The sequence below is a fragment of the Chlorocebus sabaeus genome, chromosome 22, assembly GCF_047675955.1.
Source record: "Chlorocebus sabaeus isolate Y175 chromosome 22, mChlSab1.0.hap1, whole genome shotgun sequence".
Classification (NCBI taxonomy): Eukaryota; Metazoa; Chordata; class Mammalia; order Primates; family Cercopithecidae; genus Chlorocebus; species Chlorocebus sabaeus.
This window is the reverse complement of record NC_132925.1, coordinates 39,291,686-39,314,230: the sequence shown is the minus strand read 5'-3', so window position 1 is coordinate 39,314,230 and position 22,545 is coordinate 39,291,686. Positions and strand designations below refer to the sequence as shown.

General features: G+C 45.7%; 1 protein-coding gene and 1 pseudogene across 1 annotated transcript in view; one reads left to right on the top strand and one right to left on the bottom strand.

Moving 5' to 3' along the window:
• Positions 1-620: 620 nt before the first annotated feature.
• Positions 621-2,773, top strand: LOC103228674 (large ribosomal subunit protein uL16-like; annotated as a pseudogene).
• A 5,712-nt stretch (positions 2,774-8,485) lies between these two features.
• Positions 8,486-22,545, bottom strand: part of PLA1A (phospholipase A1 member A) — a 30,674-nt gene continuing 16,614 nt past the window's right edge. Inside the window, exons 6-11 of the mRNA XM_007985697.3 lie at positions 20,663-20,752; positions 18,572-18,739; positions 16,983-17,072; positions 13,106-13,214; positions 9,444-9,608; positions 8,486-8,928 (exon numbers count right to left, since the gene is read on the bottom strand). Coding sequence (XP_007983888.2) covers positions 8,844-8,928; positions 9,444-9,608; positions 13,106-13,214; positions 16,983-17,072; positions 18,572-18,739; positions 20,663-20,752 — 707 coding nt within the window. The 3' untranslated portion in view covers positions 8,486-8,843. The remainder of the gene's footprint in view (positions 8,929-9,443; positions 9,609-13,105; positions 13,215-16,982; positions 17,073-18,571; positions 18,740-20,662; positions 20,753-22,545) is intronic.

The following is a 22,545-nucleotide window of genomic DNA, read 5'->3' as shown; positions in this document are numbered from 1 at the left end:
CTTTTCTTCTCTCCCTATTCAAACCAGCAGGAAAAGAGTGTAGTAGTTCAGGGGTTGGTGCCAAAATCCAGAGCCTTATCAGGGGCAATACACAAGAAGGGACAGATCTCAGATGCATTTTAAGATATTGAGAGACAGAGACTGAGTATAAATTGGGGGAAGGAGGCAAATGGCTTTAAAAAAATTTTTTTTTAGCACTGTGATGTTCTGAGTCAAAGATGACTCAGGCTTCAAGCCTGGATGATTGGATCGTGGTGGCAGCTATTACCATAAAAAGAGGAGGAATAACTGGGGAAGATGTTGATTTCCTTTTGGATGGATTGAGTTTTGACTCTTGTCAGGACACTAAGTGGACACAGAAATGCAAACAGTTGTTTTCATAGATGAGGGTGAATGCTAAGGATCAGAGAGGATTCCAAGGCCTTCTTAGGGCCTAGAAAGACTCAGGCACTGGATACTCTCATCACCCCCATGTTCTTCTTAAGGGTACGAAACCTACCTCCTCTGAGATGGTGGGGCAGCGGGGAGTTGTGATGGTCATCCCAGGGCTTGGGGTGTGCCCAAGAGTGAGATCAGATATGTGTTTGTGGCTGTGGGGAGCAGCATATATCACTTTCAGAATGTCAGACTTGGGACCACTCAACCAGGAGATCAACGGCTCGGTGAGAATTCAGCAATTACAGAAGATTTATGTTTCAATGGAATATCCTTTTTCCTACAGAGATTTAAAACTTTCAAAAGTTTACACATACAATTTTAAAACAAGATGAGTACATGAAGGCCATTCCTGACACTTATGAGAAGACATTAAGCCCTCCTTTAAAGTTAAGCCTCTCTGTGTCTGACTTTCTCTCCCTGCCTTTGTCTATGCCACTAAGATTACTGCCTTTAATTCAATTCACGGAGCTTTTATTGTATGCTTACAATGAATTACAGTGTTTTGGGGACACAGTGAAAGAGAAAACATATCCCCTGCTTTTAAAGACCTTACAATCTCATCATAGAGGCCTGATATACTTGCAGTAAGCTATTAACCACCATTGCAAGGCAGCATAGTTACTGACTGATAGAACATATGGGTGACCAGGTTCCCTGGGGGAGATAGAAATGGAAGTGGACCCTGAATTATTGGTAGAATATAAAAGTGCGGGGGTGGGAAGGAGAAGGAACAAAAAGACATGGAGATGACATTGACCATAGTATGTTTTAGGGGAATACTGGCTTCAACACACTGGGGAAAGTGGCAGATAATTTTAGTTAGGCAGAGTAGGGCCAGACTGAAGAACCCTATTGAGCTAATACATCTTGGTTGCAAGTGCTAGAAACCAACGTGAACAGGCTAAACTGTATAAAAACATGGTGGTTAGAGCTCAGATTCTGAAGTCAGATGGCCTTGGTGTGAATCCTGATTTTATCCATTGCTAACTATAGTGGACAAGTTACTTAATTTCCTTGTCCCTGTTTCCTCATATGTAAAATGAAGTAATACATGGATTTATTGGGAATATTAAATAAGATAATTTGAAACTTTATAAGCTAACTGAAACTTTACCTAGCATATACTAACTGCTCAGGAAGTTTTCTCTTTTTTGTTGATAATGTTGCCGATGTTGATAATTATGATGACGAAGCAAAGGAGAACTTAAAAGGACACGGGGGTGCCTTATAGAATTCAAAGACAGAAATGCCTCCAGATTTTAATATGGGACTAGATCAGAAAGCCATCAGGGAAAGCAGAAAGCCGTCAGGGACCCAGTCATCATCTTCTGTTTCTGTTTCTCTTAGGAGAACTGCAACATGTTTCTGTTTTCCAACAGAGCAGTCTTTCCTGTTTCTCTGTTCTCACAGTGGAATATGTTCGCCCTCAGCTCCTGAGTTCATATGGAACAATTCCAACTACCAGAAGACAAGTATGGCAGCCTCTTAGTCATAATTTCAGACTTTCAGGAAGGAAATCTACCTTGTCCAGGTTCAGTCACGTGTCTACTTCTGGTCCACTCAGCTGGGCCTGAGGACCGGGTCATGCAGTACAATTGGGGCTGCCCATCTTCTAGATGGAGGTCAGTTCTTACAGAAAGGAATGACTCTTAAGCTCAAAAGACACTCAAGCTCTTTCCCTTCAGCGTGCCACTGAAGATTCTGGTGTCACCATGGGCCGCCGCCCCACTGGTGTTACCATTATTGTAAGAACAACCCGAAGCCTCTCTTCCGGCGAGGTGTTCCTGATGCCAAGATTCTCATCTTTGACCTGGGGCAGAAGAGGGCAAAAGTGGTTGAGTTTCCACTCTGTGGCCACATGGTATCAGATGAATGGAGCCCTGGAGGCTGCCCGAATTTGTGCCAATAAGTACATGATAAAAAGTTGTGGCAAAGATGGCTTTCACATCTGAGTGTGGCTCCACCCCTTCCACGTTATGCACATCAACAAGACGTTGTCCTGTGCTGGGCTGACAGGCTCCAAACAGGTATATGAGGTACCTCTGAAAAGCCCCAGGGCACTGTGGCCAGGGTTCACACTGGTCAAGTCATCATGTCAATCAGCACCAAGCTGCAGAACAAGGAGTATGCGATTGAGGCCCTGCGCAGGGCCAAGGCCGAGTTCCCTGGCCACCAGAAGATCCACATCTCAAAGAAGTGGGGCATTATTACCAAGTTCAATGTGGATGAATGCAAAGACATGGTGGCTGAGAAACAGCTCATTCCAGATGACTGCAGGGTCAAGTACATCCCCAATCATGGCCCTCTGGACAAGTGGTGGGCCCTGAACTCATGAGGGCTTCCACTATGCTGCCCCTCCTAATGCCCAACAATAAATCCTACTTTCAGTCCACCTGAAAAAAAAAAAAAAAAAAAAAGACACCTCAAACTGACTAGGTATCTACTACAGCAGTGGTCCCCAACCTTTTTGGCACCAGGGACTGGTTTTGTGGAAGACAGTTTTTCCACAGACCAGTGCAGTGCGGGGACGGTGGGGAGGGGGATGGTTTCAGGATGAAACTGTTCCACCTCAGATCATCAGGCATTAGTTAGGTTCTCATAAGGAAAGCACAATCTGGATCCCTTCCATGAGCAGTTCACAATAGGGCTCACTCTCCTAGAATCCAGTGCCACAGCTGACCTGACAGGAGATGGAGCTCCCGTGGTAATGTTCACTCACCCAGGGGTTGAGGACTCCTGTACTAGAGCACTCTAGCCTTCTGACCTGAGGAACATGATTTTTAAGACAATGTTATTCATTCAGGAATTCCAATGTCTGGTAAATGACCACTGAGGTCTCAGGATCTGAGTGAGAAAATGAGTATATTCTGTACTTCAGGCTCTATTGAGGATAATGTTAAGGAAAATTCCATTCCAAATTTGTCTCTGAAATAGATCTTTGTGGTCCAAGAGTGAAGATAAGTTAGGCATATGTAGCAGAATATCTTTTTGATATAGTAACCAATGTAAATTTTCCCAAGAATTGCCTGTGATCCTATGACGCTATCCTTTTTGGGCAATAGATCATGAAAGATCTGGTGCCCCAAGGAAGACTGACAGAGCAGAAGCAAAAACAAAAGGGTCAAGGCAGATTTGTGGCTTTAGCTGTTTTTCAAAGTGATATGGGATAATATCTAATCGAGAAAGACAATAAAGATTAGAGTAGCAATTATCACACTAGAGAATAGAAAACCAAAGTTGATTCCTTGAAAAGATCAATGAAATTGTCAAATCTTTATCTAGACTTACCAAGAAAAAAAGAGAGAAGACTTAAATTACTAAAATCAGGAATAAGAGAGGAGACATCATTACTGACCTTATAGAAATAAAAAGAATCACAAGAGAATACAGCAAACAATTGTGTACCAACAAATTAGATAACTTAAATAAAGTGGACAATTCTTACTGAAATAGACTCAAGAAAAAAGAAAATCTGAATACATCTATAACAAGTGAAGAGATTAAATTAGTGAAAAACTACTCGGCAAGAAAAGCCAACACTGAGATAGCTTCACTGGTGAATTCTGCCAATAATGAAGCCTTAGACGTGAAAATACTTCCTGGGACCACTTATTTATTCATTTTCTAACAAATATTCGAGAACCTACTGTATGCTAGGGACTCAGAGTACAACAATAGACAAGACAAAGTCCCTGCTGCCCAAGGGCTTGATTTGTCATGAGAAGAGTTTTAATCAAGGCACAGTTTGTGAGCTGCAAGGGAAACTATTGTGAACTCACGGAGTCTGCATAGGACTTTATGGAATGCTGGGTTTGTGTGCAAACAACTGTTTATCTGACTGCAGTCACCTCCATCCATGCTTCCATTTCCTCTCTCCTCTCCCCTATCCTTCTGCTCCCACCTTTTTCTCCCTCTGTTGAAGCAGCCAGCCCTGCTATTCAGAAGTGAGTACACATGTCTTCTTTGCTGTTAACCACTCTGCAGTTGCTAGACAATTTCACCTGTAGACACAGGAGTGGAAGGTCTTTCCTACGTCTGTTCTCAAAGTGTGGATCGTCAGACCTCGAAAGAGGATAGGAAGTCATTTTCTCCCTTATCAACCCATCCCAATCTCTCCCTGGCATCTTGTGCTCCAGATGTTGAGGACAGCATTCCAAAATGCTGCTGGAGATGGGCTCTCTCCTACCTGTCACCAAGCCGTGCAGTGGGAACCAAGCTCCCACAGCCTCTAATGTAGAGGAACCTTAAACAACATTCATCTGAAAATCTGGTGAGGGTTAATACAGGAACGTCCCCTGTATTATTTTTTGCTTTTCTTTTTTTCTTTTTCTTTTCTTTTTTTTTTTTTTTTTTTTTTTTTTGAGACAGAGTTTCACTCTTGTTGCCCAGGCTGGAATACAATGGCACAGTCTCGGCTCAGTGCAACCTCCACCTCCCAGGTACAAGCGATTCTCCTGCCTCAGCCTCCCAAGCAGCTAGAATTACAGGTGCCCACCACCGTGCCTGGCTAATTTTTGTATTTTTAGTAGAGACAGGGTTTCACCATGTTGGCCAAGCTGGTCTCGAACTCCTGACCTCAGGTGATCTGCCCACCTCAGCCTCCCAAAGTGCTGGGATTACAGGCATGAGCCGCCGCGCCCAACCGGGTCTGAATATTTTCTATAAGAAACGCTAGCACCCCTCTCAAAGGCCCTATAACCTTTTTTTCATCCTTCACAACTTTCTTCCTTAGCCACCTGAGGTTTGTCTGGGTTCACAGTCAGCAGCACTACACAAGCTCGGCTGGAATGCCTGGCTCTGGGGATTGACAGTGTGGCTCACCTGGCTGCAGGGCTGGCTTCCTGGGCATGCGACCTGTACACCTGGGCACAGGGCTCCACTCAGGCCCCACACTTGGTTTCATGCTCTGCTGTCACCATCTTGAAATTCTCAACTTTTTAAATAAGGAGGCCACATTTTTATCTTGCACTGGACCCTGCGAATTATGTATCCAGTCCCACAGGGTTGCATTGTGGACCTTTAGGGGGACTTCTCTGTCGTGTTTCTGAGTCTGGTTAGAGTGGTGATTAATCACCTGGCTCTGGGGCGGACAGCTGGCATTTGAATCCTGGCTCCTTTACTTACTAGACCTGTGATCTTGAAAGTTCCTCAGCCTCTTGATTTCTTTATCAGTAAAGTGGGATAATAATAGCATGTATCTCATAGGCTCGCTGAGAGGATAAAATATGTTAATACATATGACACACTCAGAATGGTGCCTGGAACATAGTAAAAAGCTGTGCAATGTTGGATGTTTTTGTTGCGCGGCTATTCCAAGGTCACATTGCTCTGTATCTTTCAGCAGTGTATCTCGCACTTGGTGGTGAATCTGCCTGTTGGATTTAATTAGCTCTGTAATAGTCTCTGTTCATGAAAAGACTGCAGCAGAGTGCGCAAAGTGGGTGTGGAAGGGAGACCCAAGCTCTGCTTTTGCTCCACCATGGAGCAGAATTCCATGTTAGCTCTCCCTTTTCCTGACCCCACAGACATCCCATCTACTTAAAGCCATGTTTCCCAAAGTGTGGGCCACGTACCCCTGGACAGGATGATTTTAGGTACCACATAGACCCAGCATTAAACAACATTCCATCTCATAGACAGTTATACATTTCTTATATCCTTTCCATCCAGTGATTATATATAGAAAAATGTTTCCACTCAGTGTTAATACTTTTTTTTTGGAGACAGAGTTTTGCTCTTGTTGCCCAGGCTGGAGTGCAATGGCTCGATCTCAGCTCACTGCAACCTCTACCCCTTAGGTTCAAGTGATCCTCCTGCCTCAGCCTCCCGAGTAGCTGGGATTACAGGCGCCTGCCACCATGCCCGGCTAATGTTTTGTATTTTTAGTAGAGACAGGGTTTCACCATGTTGGCCAGGCTTGTCTTGAACTCCAGACCTCAGGTGATCCACCTGCCTCGGCCTCCCAAAGTGCTGGGATTACAGGCATGAGCCACCACGCCTGGCCAGTGTTGATAAATTTTTAACATCTCTCACATACTTGCAAATTTTCCCTTTTTAGTAAAGAAAAAATTTTGCCTCCTGAACATGAAAGGGGGAAAAAAAAAAAAAGGGAAAAACTGGCCCGTGACTTTGAGCCTGCATCAGACCACAGTATCTAGTTGGAATGTTAAACATTATAATGTTCTCATTATATTTCTTTCTAGGATTAATTTATGAGTAGAGAAACTGGTTTTTCCATGTAAGGTAGTAATCCAAAGTTTCTAACTAGGGGCAAAATAACATGTGAGAAAGTCTAACAGTGTTTAAAAATAAGAAAATATTCGCAAAGAAACCCAGGGCTATGGCCAAAAGCAGAATGGAAGTGTGAGGCCACTGCAAAACAGACTGAGTCAGTTTAACACCAGTTAGCATCAACATCACAAAACATGATTTGTTGTTATTGTTGTTGTTTTTGAGACGGAGTCTCACTCTGTCTCTTAGGCTGGAGTACAGTGGCATGATCTCAGCTCACTGCAACCTCTGCTTCCTGGGTTGAAGCAATTCTTGTGCCTCGGCCTCCTGAGTAGCTGGAATTACAGGAGTGTGCCACCACACTGACTAATTTACAGCTAATTTTTTTTTTTTTTTTTGTATTTTTAGTAGAGATGGGATTTCATCATATTGGTCAGGCTGGTCTTCAACTCCTGACCTCAAGTGATCCACCCAGCTTGGCCTCCCAAAGTGCTGGGATTACAGGTGTGAACCACCGTGCCCAGCCCACAATATGATTTTCATCACAGAAATGTAATACACATTTGGAAATGAAGCAACGAGCAGTGGGGAAAACTAAGGAAGAAGTATGTGCTAAGCAGTGTCTCCCAGGATGGCAAATGGAAGTGCAGCGTAATACAGCTCAGGGTAAGACTGTCTCCAGGGAGGAACCTGCATGGAGTAAAGAGAGGGAAAAGGAAAGGAGGGTTTTTGGTTTGAGGAAAAATAGAAAATTGAAAGCCTACGTGGTAGGGAACATGTGTATTCTTTAGACATGACTGTGATCATGCAGACAGTTAAACATCTTTGTGAGCCTCACCTGTCCTTTTGGTTGCATTTCCAAGGCCTGGACGAAGGCCGAAGCTCTCAGTGCCCTGGCTGACTTGGCCCAGATGGAGTAATTGCAGCCTGTTGCTTCCATCATTCTCCCAGTCTTTATTGTGGAGAGCAAATCAGCAAGTCAGCAGTTTCCTTTTAAAGCTCATTTATTTATGTTTTTAAAAAAGTGAATTTAAAGAATAAAAGAATCCAGGGGAAACCTGGATTTAGGAAAGTGGTGAGGGTGTGTGCCATATCTGTTAGTTCCCCACCCCCTTCCCATCCACTCTACACCCTTCTCTGTCCTGCTGTATGCCCCAGGCCTGGCCATGTCAATGTGTGATTTGCCCTCTGGATTCTGTTGGGGGTCCTTAATGGGGAGCACTAGCAGGAAAATGGGGGAGGAGGAACAGTGAAGTCAGAGAATCTGCTCCTGCTCCCTCCCTGCGGGGTTGCTGCTGCCTGACTGTGTCCCTGTACTGCAGGTCTGCAGCCCCCGGTGCTTCCCCTCCTCTGGCCTCTTCAAGGGTAGCGTAGTAGCAGCTTCTACTGCCAGTAGCTTCAGGGAACTGCATTATCCCTGTGGTTTCCCCACAAAAGACTATGGCAAATAGTCCTTTTCTTAAATTCTCCCAACACAGATTGAGCGTACCATCTGTTTTTCGCTGGGCTGCGGCTGATACAAGGTTATTTACAAAGATCAAAGTTTGGGAAACAGTAACCCAGAGGAAATCTACCTGTATTCCCCAAGATCTCTCTGATCCTTCAAACCTTCCAAATATCCAGAGGAGGTAATGGTAAGGGTTAGTAAATGGTGCCATCTTCCTCCCCACCCTTCATCCCCTCTCTTGTTCCAAGTACTTCTTTTAGTTGCTATTTTAATACAGATAATGCAATACTGTTTTCTGCAATCCCACAGAGTATAAATCTCAACTTTTTGTAGGTAACAAAATTCCATTCAAGTAAAATAGTTCAATGATTCAGGTACTCCATGAAGTTTTATTTTTAAAAAATCGTTTACTCTGTACATGTTTCTATTGAATCCTAAGTACAGATATCCAAGGAGCTAAAGCAAGTGCAGTTAAGTATACATGGGAAAGCTAAAATGGGTATGTACATAAGATCAGCAACAGAAACCAAGCTCTGTAAAATGAGTTCTCCGTCCCCTCCAGGGTGGCTCATTATGGAGAAAATAAGAAAGAGCTTTGCCTTTCTCCGTAGCAGTAATGGTCTACAATAAGCTGCACACACACATCCCTCATCAAACCTCCCTCCAAAAAAAAAAAAAAAAAAAAAAAAAAAAAAAATGCAGGGAGATGTGTCCTGCCCAGGTTAAACTATACGCAGGCTATCTTCAGGTCATGAGAAGCAGTCACACTTGCTTGTAAGTTCACCGGTTCAGGTAAGCAGATCACATTTTCTCTGGAAGAGAAGAGAAATAAGAGAGCAGTGGCTGGTGAGGAGACAGGGCTTGGCATTCTGTGCTTTTGAATTTCCGTGATGTCTGATGAAAGAAGTCTGCAGTCACCTACAATTAAGAGCCAGTTCCTGTGGTCTAAGGGCCGGGGGGTGGTAAGGTTAATGACATAAATGCCTTTAGAGGAAGGGAAAGGGGATGTGGATTCTGGATCCACACCCATGAATGTGACCCATGATACGTTTGGAGTGGAGGCCACAGAGGAGAAAATATGCAATGAGAAAACTTTGTTCTAATGAAATCTTACATAGAAACCAAATATGTAGAACAAACACAGTGGAATTTCCCCAACCGACGATGGTCCCACAGGAGGTTCTGGAAAGCTGGGTCTCTGTCATTTCTGCTTCTAAGATGGTAATCACTATGATGAGCTTGAATCTCAACAGGCAGCACATCTAAGGCCAGGACCGATCTTTGATGTATGTGTGCATCTGCGGGGGAAGTGGATACTGGGGCTTACCTGTGATTGACAGGCAAAAGGGCAGTGCAGAACTTCCCAATAATAGTAGTCCGGTCTTTTTTCCAAACGCGGTTGGAAGACTGAAACTTGAATTTCACTTGCTTTATCTGGCACTGTGGGGTGGCATGGGCTATGATTCCTTTCCCGTGAAGTTGCTGCTTAGGTCTGCAAGGAAAGGGGCAAGGGAAAGTAAAGGACTGCAGCCCTTACGGCCTGTACTTTCCCTTTGTCTCCAATCAGGCTCTGCTGATGGCACTGGTTGGCTGTCATGCACCAAGGGGTTAGCTCCTTACCACAGTCCTTTGTGTCACCCTCACCAGCCCCTCTGCCCACACCTCCAGCTTTGAATATGACCGAGAAAGTAGTTGTTGATTTTTTTGAGTGAACAAGTAGACACTGCAACAAAATAGTAGCTCCTGGATTTTCATATCTGGAAAAACTGTTCCTCATTCTTGGATTCCCAGCTGGAGGAGACCTTCACCTTCACATCCAATTACCCAGAAGTAGAAACCCTCTTTTAGGACATTCCTTTTGAAAGAATTCTGTGTAAGGACTTTTCTGTTTTAGGCTAAGTATGAATGTGTGGGTGAGAACAGCAACAAGAAAACAGATCATGAGGCACAGACAGAGCTGGGTGGAACCCAGGTTTTGTCTTCCCAGCTGTGTGGCTTTGGAAAAGTTACCTAACCTGGCAAGGTGGCTGTGGAGTCACTAGCAACTAGGTGTAAGTCCCAGCTTCCCGACATGCTGCTATGAACTTGAACCACAGGGTTTGGTTCATACTGACTTCAGCCTAGGAGGCTCAGAGTGAAAACAGTATCCAGTTCTGTCTTAACCCACCCTCTTGGCTTTGCCCCTCAGATTCCCTATCTGTTTAAAGATTCAGGCACCACTTTGGACTGAGACAAAGATGAGGGAGGAGTATGAAGTGATCAACCTAGCAGGGTGCTTCCAAAAGGGCTCTGGTACCCCCTAGGTACTAGGTACTGGAGACAAAAGCAAAAAATCGTGAGATTCAGTGAGGACAGTCTTCATGCTGAGTGCAAGGCACAGCCCAGCCAGCAGAGCCTGAGGGTGGTGAGCAGGGGATCAGGGAGAGCGCCCAGCAGGCTGCACCACCCAGCTAGGGAAGGAATTCGATTTGTGGGGCCCTTTGTGATCCTCCCTGGCCTCTGAGTGGGACTCTGAGAAAGAGGAAAGAAGGAGGGCGCTGCGTTCCTCTCGGCGGGGGCTGGGGGGTGTGGGGAGCCACCCTTGCCAACTCGGTTTCCTGTTCCTTTCTGGCCTTCACAGAGTGATGACAAGGCTTCTTTGTGTTCTTTTTGGTCCAGGGTTAGTCATATATCTTGTTTTTTCCTTCTAAGGGAAGATCATTATAATTTTGTTTAAAAACCAGCCCCTCTTTTTTTAAATTCACAAGTCTTTGGAAATACCTCAGAGGAAAAAATAAGATTGTTTCCTTTAAGAAACAGCTTAGATTGAAGAGTTTGTAAAATTCAAGGAATATGAAAAATCTTTTAAGTGAGTGATTTGGGGAGTTGGCCCAGGTTAATTCTCCAATTAGAATGAAATCTTAGAGTTGCGTACAGCTATAGAAATTTGGAGAAAGACCACAGTAACCTTCTCCCCATTTTTCCCCCAGTTTCTGATCTGCAAGAAGTGAATCATGTTCTGGTGCCTTCTTCAAAAGAGTTATGTGAACCTGCTCAGGGAGGAAGAAGTGCTAATCTGTGGATGTTGACTGGAATTCCTCGGGGAGTTTTAAAGTGTAGCTGTGGAGCCTGTGCCCAGAGACCCTGATGTGATTGTTCTGGGGTGGGGGCTTGGCATCAATATTTTTTAAAGCTCTCCAGGTGATTCTAATGTGCAGCCAGAGGTTTGGGTCATTTTCATGATTCCTGCCAGTGTTGTCAGACCTACCAATGGGCTAGAAGATGATGAAAACACCCTTCTAGCAGTAGCACAACCTTGAGCGGGTCTAATGAAAGGTATTTGGCTTACTGATACATAGCCACAGTCTGCAAGGCCCTGTGGGCACCTGCAGGCCTGTGTTGGAATCCTGATGGCTGTATGTAGCTGTGTGACCTTGGGTGAGCCAGAAGGAACACCAGCTAGTGGCCAGGGATTTGGGAGCGAAGAAGTGCGCTCCTTCCAGCAGAAACTTGTAGTGCCTCTTAGCAGAGTTCACGTCCAACATCCCAGCCTGAGAAACATCTCCAAACTCACATCTGATCTCATCACTGTCCTGTTTAAAACTCCCAGTGGCTCTCCAAACTACTCTCAGGATAAAAACCTGTCCTTCAAGGCCTGGCAGAGTCTGGCCCTGACTTGCCTCTCCAGCCCCACACCATCCCCATAACCCGAAATCTGTGCTCCATACACACCAGAGGTGTCACATTCTCCCTAAGCCTGGCCTGGGTAGCTCCTGGAAAGCCTTGAAATCTCTGCTCATCATTTCCTTAGACTTGATCGGGCTCCGTCTTCCATGCTGTCACTCTCAGGGCATTGCTGACACATTTAAGTGTGTATGCACCGGTCATTTCCCTGTTTGCTCTGGGTTGATCTGTTCCCCTGCAGGTTCCCCCACCAGCAGATTCCAGTGAGGTCTAACCCAGTGGAGGCATGCTCAGGTGGGTGGCTGCTTTGGGCAGGGATTCCAGAGGGGCTGCACTTCCCATGGGTTCAGCTCCTGCCAAGCAGCCTTCCCTGTGAACCCAGCTTTGCCAGTGCCACTCCTGCTTTGTCTCTCTAGCTTAGGGTGGTAGTGGCTCCTGTTGTGAGTAATCTCTGCATTGTGTCCCCATCTCTCAGTTTTTCAGCTCATCCAACATACTTGTAATGAGTTCGCCGTGCTAAATTCCTTCTCTTGGACCTCCTCTGTTTTCCTGACCAGACTCTGACTGAGACAGGGACATTATCTGACAGTCTGTCTCCCGCTGGCTTGTGAACAACGAACCAGTTGCTTTTTAAAGAAGTATGCACCATGACTGCTGCCTTCCTACCCCCTGCAGGCTGTGGCTCCCTACAGTTGGGGTTCTTTACCCTCTTACTTCAAGCGTAGTTCCACCAGCCCCCAAACCCAAGTCTGCCCCAACAAAGGAAGGGAATGATTAGCCCCAGTTCCAGGAATCACCCATCAAACCCTCCTGGCCGCCAGTCTGGCCCTCAGCTTGAACTCCTTTGCTGACTGACCCTGTGCCTCAGATTCCATTCTGATAACTAACCTAGAACTGCTCTCCTTTCCCAGGAGTGGGTGCTCTCCAGGCTCTGGCTAGCCCTCCCTGGGCTGGTGACTGAGGCCCTCCTCCCTACTGACATCCCTGATACCCACACTGCCTGGATTCTAGAGTACTGTTTCCTCTCAGGGACCTGATTCCTAGGTCCTCTCCACCATGTTGGCATGGCATGTTGCGACATGCCGTCCCTGCTGCCTGCCTGCCCTGCCTGCTCTCATCTGAATCTGTTATACTTGGACCCACTACTGAGCAGCTCTCCAGCCTGTGTCTGTGGCTGGATCTAGAGTAGGTGCTGCCCCCAGCCGAGCTGGCTGGGCCCCGGAATTAGCAATCACGCAGTACCTGACCTGGGTTGTCCATGTGTGTAAAATGAAAAAGTAACCAGCTCCTAAGGGAAGGGGTCAACCAGGTGGGACACTTACGTACATGGTGATCTTAGATGAGAAGGTGACGTTACTGCTAAGGAAAGTAACCTCGATGTTGGTGTCCTTTTTTCTCAGTTGCTTCAAGTGAAACTCCACAAGGCTGTGATGCACTAGGAAACCAAAGCACAACAGAGACTGGGTCAGAGGGCAGAAGGTGCAATGAGCAAAAACCCCAGAGAGCAGCAGTGTGGTTGGGAATCTTGGCTCTATCTCTTAGTAGTTGTGTGCCCAGGAGGAGATTACCTATAATCTCAGATCCTCAGTTTCCTCAAGTGTAAATTGAGGATAATAAAAATAGACACTTGGCCGGGCGCAGTGGCTCATGCCTGTACTCCCAGCACTTTGGGAGGCTCAGGCGGGCAGATCACCTGAGGTCAAGAGTTCGAGACTAGCCTGGCCAACATGGTGAAACCCTGTCTCTACTAAAAATACAAAAAAATTAGCCGGTCATGGTGGCGGATGCCTATAATCCCAGCTACTCAGGAGGCTAGGCAGAAGAATTGCTTGAACCCAAGAGGCAGAGGTTGCAGTGAGCTGAGATCGTACCACTGCTCTCTAGCCTGGGTGACAGAGTAAGACTCTGTCTCTAAATAAATAAATAAATAAATAAATAAATAAATAAATAAGAAAAGAAAGATTACAGTTTCCCTAACAAACTGTCCTTTTTTTATTAAGGGGTAGGTGCACCTGGTGGCATTTTGCAATTGCTTTAGTCTCAGGGAATTTTCCCAGGCTCCTTTGGTGATGGAGACATAGCTAGAGATGCAATCCTTCGTCTTTACTGTACCTGTACTTTTTCATTTGCCATATTTTATGGGCTAACATTGGGGAGGGGAACATAAACTGGATGCAGGTGAACTCAGCACTAAGTTGGAGGAGTGCTATGGCCCATCGGGGTTCCCTGGGGTTAGTAACAGGGCTCACCAAAAGGTGCCAAGATGCCAAGAATCCACAAGAAGAAAAGAGCCTTGAATGATTCCCCTCCACAGAGGAGGACATCTGACACCACACCCCATCTGTTTCTCCTTCTCAGCTGTTACTGTGGGATATCAATTGTTATGGGGACAGGCAAGGGCTGAACTGGAATGGATGATATTTGCAATGTGGAAAAAATAACTAACTTACACAAGCTTTAGGAATTTAACTCTCAGGGCTGAGTTTGCTATATTATATTATTAATACTTCTTCCTTTGCTAACTGGTATCATTGATTAAGAAAGTTTTCTAAGATTCTGTTTCTTCTTCTTCTTCTTCTTCTTTTCTTTTTTTTTTTTTCTTAAAGAAACAGGTTCTTGCTCTGTTGCCCAGGCTGGAATGCAGTGGCATAACCAGCTCACTGCGGCCTCCAACTCCTGGGCTCAAGCAATCTTCCCACCTCAGCCTCTGTAGTAGCAAGGACTACAGGTGAGCACCATCATGCCTGGCTAATTGTAAACAATTTTAGTAGAGATTGGGTCTCATTATGTTACTCAGGCTGGTCTCAAACTCCTGTCCTCAAGCGACCCTCCCACCTCTGCCTCCCAAAGTGCTGGGATTACAGATGCGAGCCACTGTGCCTGGCCTGCTTCTTTCTTCACTAAATTACCCTGGAGGCCCCAAGGGAGCCAGGCCTAATGTTGGGTGGGTGGGAATTAGTGGAACAAAATGTGCACAGGAACATGTCTCATGTCATACAACACAGAGTCCTGGGTGGGGGGTCAGGAGGCCTGGATCCAAGTCCCAACCCTGCTGCTTACAAGCCATGCTGCCTTGCCTAAGACACTAAGCCTCTCCATGCTTCAGTTCCCTCATCTGCTGCAATAGCCCCCAACTTATCACACAGGACATGGTAAGGATGGGGCGAAGTAACGGAGACAAGGTACACTATGTGAAAAACTGTTCTATGAGGGAATATATTGTTTAAAAATTGTTTGTTAGAAGATCCTCTGCCCATGCTGGTGCGTGCCTGGCACAGGTCAACATTGCTGAAGTCAAAGCAGGCCAAGGGTGCTAGGCATGGGAGCCCAGTGCCATGATGGCCTAAGAGTAGCTGGAGAGCTGCTTCTCCCTACACTCCTGAACATACCCATATCTGTCCAGGGAGAGCAGGGAGGATCCAGCTTCCATCCCTAGAAGTGACAGCTCAGGGCAGAGCATGCAGGCAGGCATGCCTGTTTCTGTACCCCTCTGTGGTTTTGGAACCAACAGGGCTATGCTTCTGGAGGCATGGAGAGGTGGTCTCACAACAAATATGAAACAGTCAGAAAAAGTATGGCTCTGTGAACCCCCTCAGCAGGGACCTTAACATGCTTTTAACCTCCAGGCGTTCCCCAAACTTTCCTGCCAGGTGTATTCTTAGCTGCACAGACACAGAGGCGCCAGCTCAGGTTGCTGTGAATCTGCCCAGCAGCTGGAATTAAAAGCCAGGACATCTGGTCCTGGCAGCACCGCGTCCACACCAGACAAAACACCCTCCCGCATGCCAACTCTGATGGGGTGGCGCTGACAGAAGGGGAGCTGAGACATACGGCCTGCAGACAGCAGGTTTTCAGAAGATGGAACCATGGTGGTGGCGAGGAAGGAGTTTAGATTTTAGAGTCAGAAGACCTGGAATTGAGTTCTGACCTTTTCACCCAGCTGTGGAGCCTTAGGCATGCCACTTGGTCTCTCAGAGCTTCCCTTTCCCTACGTCTCCCAGTTGGGTTGTCAAATGAGCTGATAAGGATGTGAAAAGCCACAGTTGACCCTGTAGTCCACTTTGTTCCTAAGAGGTAGCCATAAATTTTCTCTGGCATGAAGGTAGAAACACCCTAACTATTCCTCTCCCAAATTCTCCGATTGACTAAGGGAAGGAAATTATTACTGATTTGGTTCCAGTCCCTGTGCTAGTGACCTCCTGTGTCCATTTTATTTTATACTCACAATTGATTCTTTAAAGTAGGTACTGTTATGGTTCCCGTTTTCACATAAGGATATAGAGTTCGGAGAGTTTAAATAACCTGCTCCTGATCACACAGCTGGTAAGTAGAGAAGCTGAGATTCCAATCCAGGTCTAGGTGAGCACAGAGTCTGAGCTCTGGGCTCCATATCACATGGTACCAGGCCTTCTAGTACCAGGAAGATATTGTCACAAAGATCCCTCCACTGACCCCACACAAGCTGACCAGAAAATCAGTTAAAATTGGGTGGCATACAGTTTATCATCCAAACCAGCATGCTTTATCCTGTACACAGGATAAAGCAGACAGGATCCCAGGATAACCAGCATAAACCAGGAAATATAGTCACCCTAGTTAAGATGCACATAGCTTAGAGAAGGATGATGGTTCAGCTTGTAATGTATTTCATGGATTCTGGACACACTTTTCTTTCACATTTAACATTGTTACAACCATTAGCATCCTAGCTTCAAAGAAATGCCATGGTTAGGAGTAATGGTGGGAAGCCGGAATGCATCTGTGAAGGGGAAGGAGAGCAGAGGGAAAGGTTCAGTATTTCCCAGGGACCCCCACCTTGGAGGCTGCCAGGGTGAGAACCACATAGGGTGGGCGCCAAGAAGTGGGAAATGAGAGAGCAGAAAGGAGATGGCCAGAGGACACTCCTAAACACCACTCTAGAGAAGACCCACTGGAGGGTAAATTTGGAGGGTCGGAGGAAATAGGACCAGCAGATAGACGGTAAGAAGCCCCAAGTCCTCATCTGAAGAGCAATCGGTTGGACTCACTCTGAAAGTTTTGGTTCAGACCAGGGGCTGTTGCCCCACCTGCGGTGTTGCCTTTGCCCTTATCATTCACTCCCACCCAGACTACCACACTGGGCTGGGCACAGCCCAAGCCGAAGCCCTGGACTCTTCCGGTGGCGCCCTGGCAGAGCTGAGCTCATGCATTTCCCCCTACTCACTGCAGTATGGAGCATTGGAAGTAGTCAGGAGGTAGACTTTCACTTCCTTGGGAAGTGGCTCTATCTTGACACCGCCTTGTTCCACCAGGCCTGAAAATAAAGAAGCAAAGACAGCAGAATCCTGAGAAGGCTATCTTAGGGTCCCACAGCACCCAGCCACATGTTTATTAATTCACGCACCCATTTATTCCACAGACATCTACACTCCACACGCACTATGAGAGCGCAGAAAGGAGAATGCAGAAAGGAGACAGCCAGAGGACACTCCTAAACACCACTTTAGAGAGAAAACCCACTGGAGGGTAAATTTGGAGGGTAGGAGGAAATAGGACCAGTAGATAGATGGTAAGAAGCCCCAAGTCCTCATGCTATATTCTGAGGTGAGTCCTGGGATCCCAGCAACTCGGTCCAGCGGGCAGTAAACACACACATAAATGGCACTATGCTTTTTAGATCATCTGACTCATTCTTGGCAGGTAATTATAAGAAATCTGAAACTGCATCTCTAACTTGCAAACCAATCTCCTCTAGCAGTTGTTTTCATGACACTTACATCCCGGGCAGTGGGAGCACGGTGAAGCACGAAGTGTTTGACCTGAAGACTAGTGGATGACAGGTGGGGAGAGCGCATTCTGGGAAGAGAGTATGGTTAGGACCAAGGCACACAGGTGAGGAAGCCTGATGTACACTTGGAAGTACAAGTAGTTAGCACCATCCGGTGTTCAGTGCAAGGGAAAGTGTAGTGAGAGATGAGGCTGGGCAGACAGTGTGAAGTGGCTGTTATGTCTGTGGGTCCATGGCATGTAGGGGAAACTGACATATGCACAATGAGTAGGAAATAATGTTGACTTGTTCTATCATGGGAAGCTACCCTACTTTACTATTTTGTCAAGCTGGTACCCACTTCACTCATATAAGCAGTAGCAAGCTGCTACAGTTGAGTGGCAGCCAGGGGTAGCGGGAAATAAGAGAGTGTGGGAAGGAGAGAAACCGTTTCCACTGCCCAGGAGTTTTTCCTGGAGCTCTTCATCCTGGAATAACCACAAGATATTCATAGCAATGGTCTACACAAGTGAGTTAGAGGCCAGATCCTGCAGCCTTCCTGGCATCCTTTCCCCAGACTGGCCTGGATCATCCAAGAAGGTACCCAAGCCGCCTAGCAACTAGGCATCCCCCCAGCTGCCATGAGGCCACCAGAATCTCAGACCTCTAATGTGGGTCTTGTGTTCCACTCTTAGGGATTCCCCACCACACAGAGAATTAGGGTCTATGAAGAACTGGAGAATGGTAAGAAGTGAGAAAGATCTATAAGCAGCATCTGGTCCGAGAGTGGGGGGACCTGTATGTGGGGAGGGTGTGTGTGGAGCAAGGATGGCCATAGGGAACACTATAAAGGGTGAGGGTTGCGGCACGAGAACCAACCATCCATCTCCAAGTAAGAACAGGCTGAGCACCTCATTGCTTAATTTTCTTTTCCCCAATTGGATAGAATTCTTGACCACAGGAGATCAGGACATTAAGAGGGGACAAGTAGTAGGGCTTGAACTTTCCTCACATTGTCAAAGGAAGTCAAAGGGGAAGCACTTTACCTATCCTTGGGCAGGAAAGCAGAAAAGGGTTAAAACAATCCAGACAGTGTCCGGCAAGGAAGGCCGCGTAGCTGTCACAGGGAAAGGCCATCAGTGGACAGGAATTCTCCAGGGCGCTGATGTAGAGGTGCACGGCCCTCATGTGATCACAGATCAGATAACTATAACCTGAACAGAGAAAAAACACAACCAAAGTTTCAGTCAAGACAAATGGAATTCCCTCTGTGCTGCTCACTGAAACTCTATTGAATTTTATATTCCAGCAAGCTGTAAATAAATGCATGTGAGTCCCCTCAAATCACTTTTTCAAAATATTAGTGTACATGGTTACTACATTCTACTTTTTCATTTTACTTTTCCTGAGATACATAAGCATAATCCATCAAGAAAATTGCTTGATTTGAGATGCATTCTTTTTTTTCTTTTCTTTTCTTTTTTTCTTTTGAGACAGAATCTCACTCTGTTGCCCAGGCTGGAGTGTAATGGCATGATCTCGGCCCACTGCAACCTCTGCCTCCTGGGTTTAAGTAATTTTTCTGCCTCAGTCTCCTGAGTAGCTGGGCTAACAGGTGCACACCATCACACTTCACAAATTTTTGCATTTTTCATAGAAACAGGGTTTTGCCATGTTGGCCAGGCTGGTCTCGAACTCCTGACCTCAGGTGATCCACCTGCCTCAACTTCCCAGAATGCTAAGATTACAGGTGTGAGCCACCATGCCCTGGCCTTGAGATGGATTCTTATATGATCATGTAAACTCTCCTTCATAAAATGGGAATATATAGAGAGTTGATGATGCTGCCCCACTTCTCAAAATGGGTATTTGTGCGTATTTCTACTTTCTTCATCATCACCCATACAACAAATTTTTTACAACCTCATTGTACCCAACCCAGCAGTGAGACTGCTGCATCAACCGCAGTTTATGGTCGATCACTCTCTACAGCCAATGTGCTGAGGTTCACCGGGCCAAATGACTGATATGCTGAATTTGTCAAATATCCCAGTTTACCAAAACTTAGTTTCATTGTTATTTACTATTTAAGTTTGCAGCATTTGACATTGGTTAAATTGGCTGGAACTAAGAAGTATGTGGTGAGCTACAACTCCAGGGTCCTGGGGTCTTCAAACTCTCCCTACACGTTGAGACCTCATTGCTGAGACCTGCAACCAAAGCCAAGCAGAATTTTGACTTTCCTTTCCCCTGTGGTTGGGACACTCTCTATGGTCAAGCTTTTTCAAGCTGCAACAGGGAACTGGGGCAGAGACAACCTAAACCCTTCTCAAATTGTGTTATGGAGAAAAAGTGAAAAGTGGTCAATTGAAATGCCACCAAATCTTCAAAAGCCATTGAAACCAAACTCCTATTTTATCAGAATTGCTGAGAAATTCACAAATTGCAAAAAGAAGCATGTTTTTGGAAAACTAGTAAATTTGGTAAAATCGATGAGTAGTTATTCAATAAGATTGTCAAAGGAATCCTTAAAATGTTAAAAATTTGGTAAGGCAAGACAAGACTAAAAACATAGTAAACAGAACTCAGCATTTTTAATTTTTATATGAAATGCTGATATATTGGCTATATTGGTAAGATATAAGAAAACCAAATAATTATTGATCTTAGCTTTTGACACATTTAGTATGCTAAGAATATATCAATAAATATATTAAAAAGAACATTCCAGAAGGCTATATTTAAAGAGAGGAAATGTACGGTCATTGAGTGTGTTCAAAAAGATCATCTTGAAAACAATTTTAGAGAATTGTTAGAGTTGGTAAATGTGGTGAAATGACTGGGCAGTGAATTGATCCTTCTGCTCACCAGCTTTGGGCAGGATGACTTGCTTCTGCCAAAGCAAGGCTCTGTAGAGGATGCAGTTGGTATGGACTGTGCCACACCCTCCCCTCAAATGCCTGGGCTCTGAAGACGTCCATCCTTGAATACACTCTGAGTAAGGCATTATGGGACATAGCAAAGGACACTTGTCAAGCAGACCCTCTGTGGGCCATTCTGGCTGACTCAACACAACAGCTGTTGGTGAATTCCAATCTCTGGGGTCGCCAAATACCAACTTTTACTGGATTTCTGACCTGCGTAAAAGTAGGTGGGGCAGCCGGGTTGGTCTTGGCCTCCATTGACAAAGTAGTCCACGTGTCCAACGGGAATCCGAATACCGAAATCTGAAAGGAGACAGAACTCCATTAACTTCTTTGCTTCAGGGAGTTGGCTGGCAGCAGACCTCAAACTCTGACCTCAGGAACCCACCCACTCTCTGCCCCGTCACTTCTAAGTGCTGTGAGACTTCACAGAATGAGCCCTCAGACAGATTTTCCTTTCCTTTCCTTTTCTATTCTTTTTTTTTTTTTTTTTTTTGAGACGGAGTTTCACTCTTGTCACCCAGGCTGGAGTGCAGTGGCGCGATCTCTCACTGCAACCTCTGCCTCCTGGATTCAATGATTCTCCTGCCTCAGCCTCCAAGTAGCTGGGATTACAGGCTCATGCCACCACACCTGGCTAATTTTTGTGTGGTTTTTTTGTTTTTTTGTTTTTAAGTAGAGACAGGGTTTCACCAGGTTAGTCAGGCTGGTCTCAAACTCTTGACCTCAGTTGATCCACCCACCTCAGCCTCTCAGTTTTCTAAAGGGATTTTTCATGCTAAAAGGAACCAAAGAGATTCAGTTGGTAAGATGCTCATATTTGCCTAAGAAAATCAAGAAAAATATCCTGTAACACAAGTTTTTGTAACTCAGTAAATGTTATAAACTTGGTAAATTTCCTCATTGAGTAGTATCAGTTTTCTTTTGAGTAATAGTTCAGGTAAACATGTTTGGGGTCACATTTCCACAGTCCCCCCTAAAACATATCTTTGTGCTCTCCTGAGTGGAAATAGGACACGGCTCCAGAGCTGAGGTAAGAGAGCATCTTCTGCCCTCATTCTGTCCCTGTGACCAAGTCCTGGATGCTCTGCTGTGGCAGACTTGAGGCCTCAGACTGGCTCAGGCCCAGCTGCTGAAGACCCCGACTTTCTCCTTCCTATCACCTGTCACTATTGGAAGAAAATGATTGTGTATTATTTGCTTACTGCCATTGACCTGGAGGTTAAGCAATGACCTAGAAGCCACCCTTGAGTCTTGCCTTTCCCTCATACCCCACGTGCAGCCCTTCACGAGTCTAGTCAACTCTACCTCCAAAGCATATTTTGAATCTGTCTACTTGTCTCTGTCTTTAGTGCCACCACCTTTACCCAAGCCACCATCATCTCTCACCCAGACCCCTACTGCAGACACTCTCTAATGGGCATCCGGGCTTCCCTTGGTGACTCCTACAGTCCATGTAGCCTGTAAGCTCCATGTAGGCAGGGACCTCATTCAATGTGTTGATCATTGCTAAATTCTCAGCACCTGCCACGTAGCTTAATAAATAGTGATTGAATAAATATAATTTTTTCTTTTTAAGTCACATAAGGGAGAGGCTCCAACTTTGAAGGGGCCTGAGAGGCCTCGCTTAGATAAATGGGTACCTAATAAGTCACATATTTAGCAAATTTAAGGATAGAAAGGATTCACTTTTTTTTTTTTTTTTTTGAGACGGAATCTCACTCTGTCGGCCAGGCTGGAGTGTAGTGGCATGATCTCTGCTCACTGCAAGGTCCGCCTCCCGGGTTCACGCCATTCTCCTGCCTCAGCCTCCCGAGTAGCTGGGACCACAGGCGCCTGCCACCACACCCGGCTAAATTTTTGAATTTTTTTTTAGTAGAGACGGGGTTTCACCGTGTTAGCCAGGATGGTCTTGGTTTCCTGACCTCGTGATCTGTCCGCCTCAGCCTCCCAAAGTGCTGGGCTTACAGGCGTGAGCCACTGTGCCCAGCCAGGATTCACTTTTTAAATGAACAAGCTTAACTCACCTAATATAGCTAGGATGAGGCCTGTGGGCTTTGGTTTCCTATCTGTGAAATAAAGGTGGGAAGAAGGGT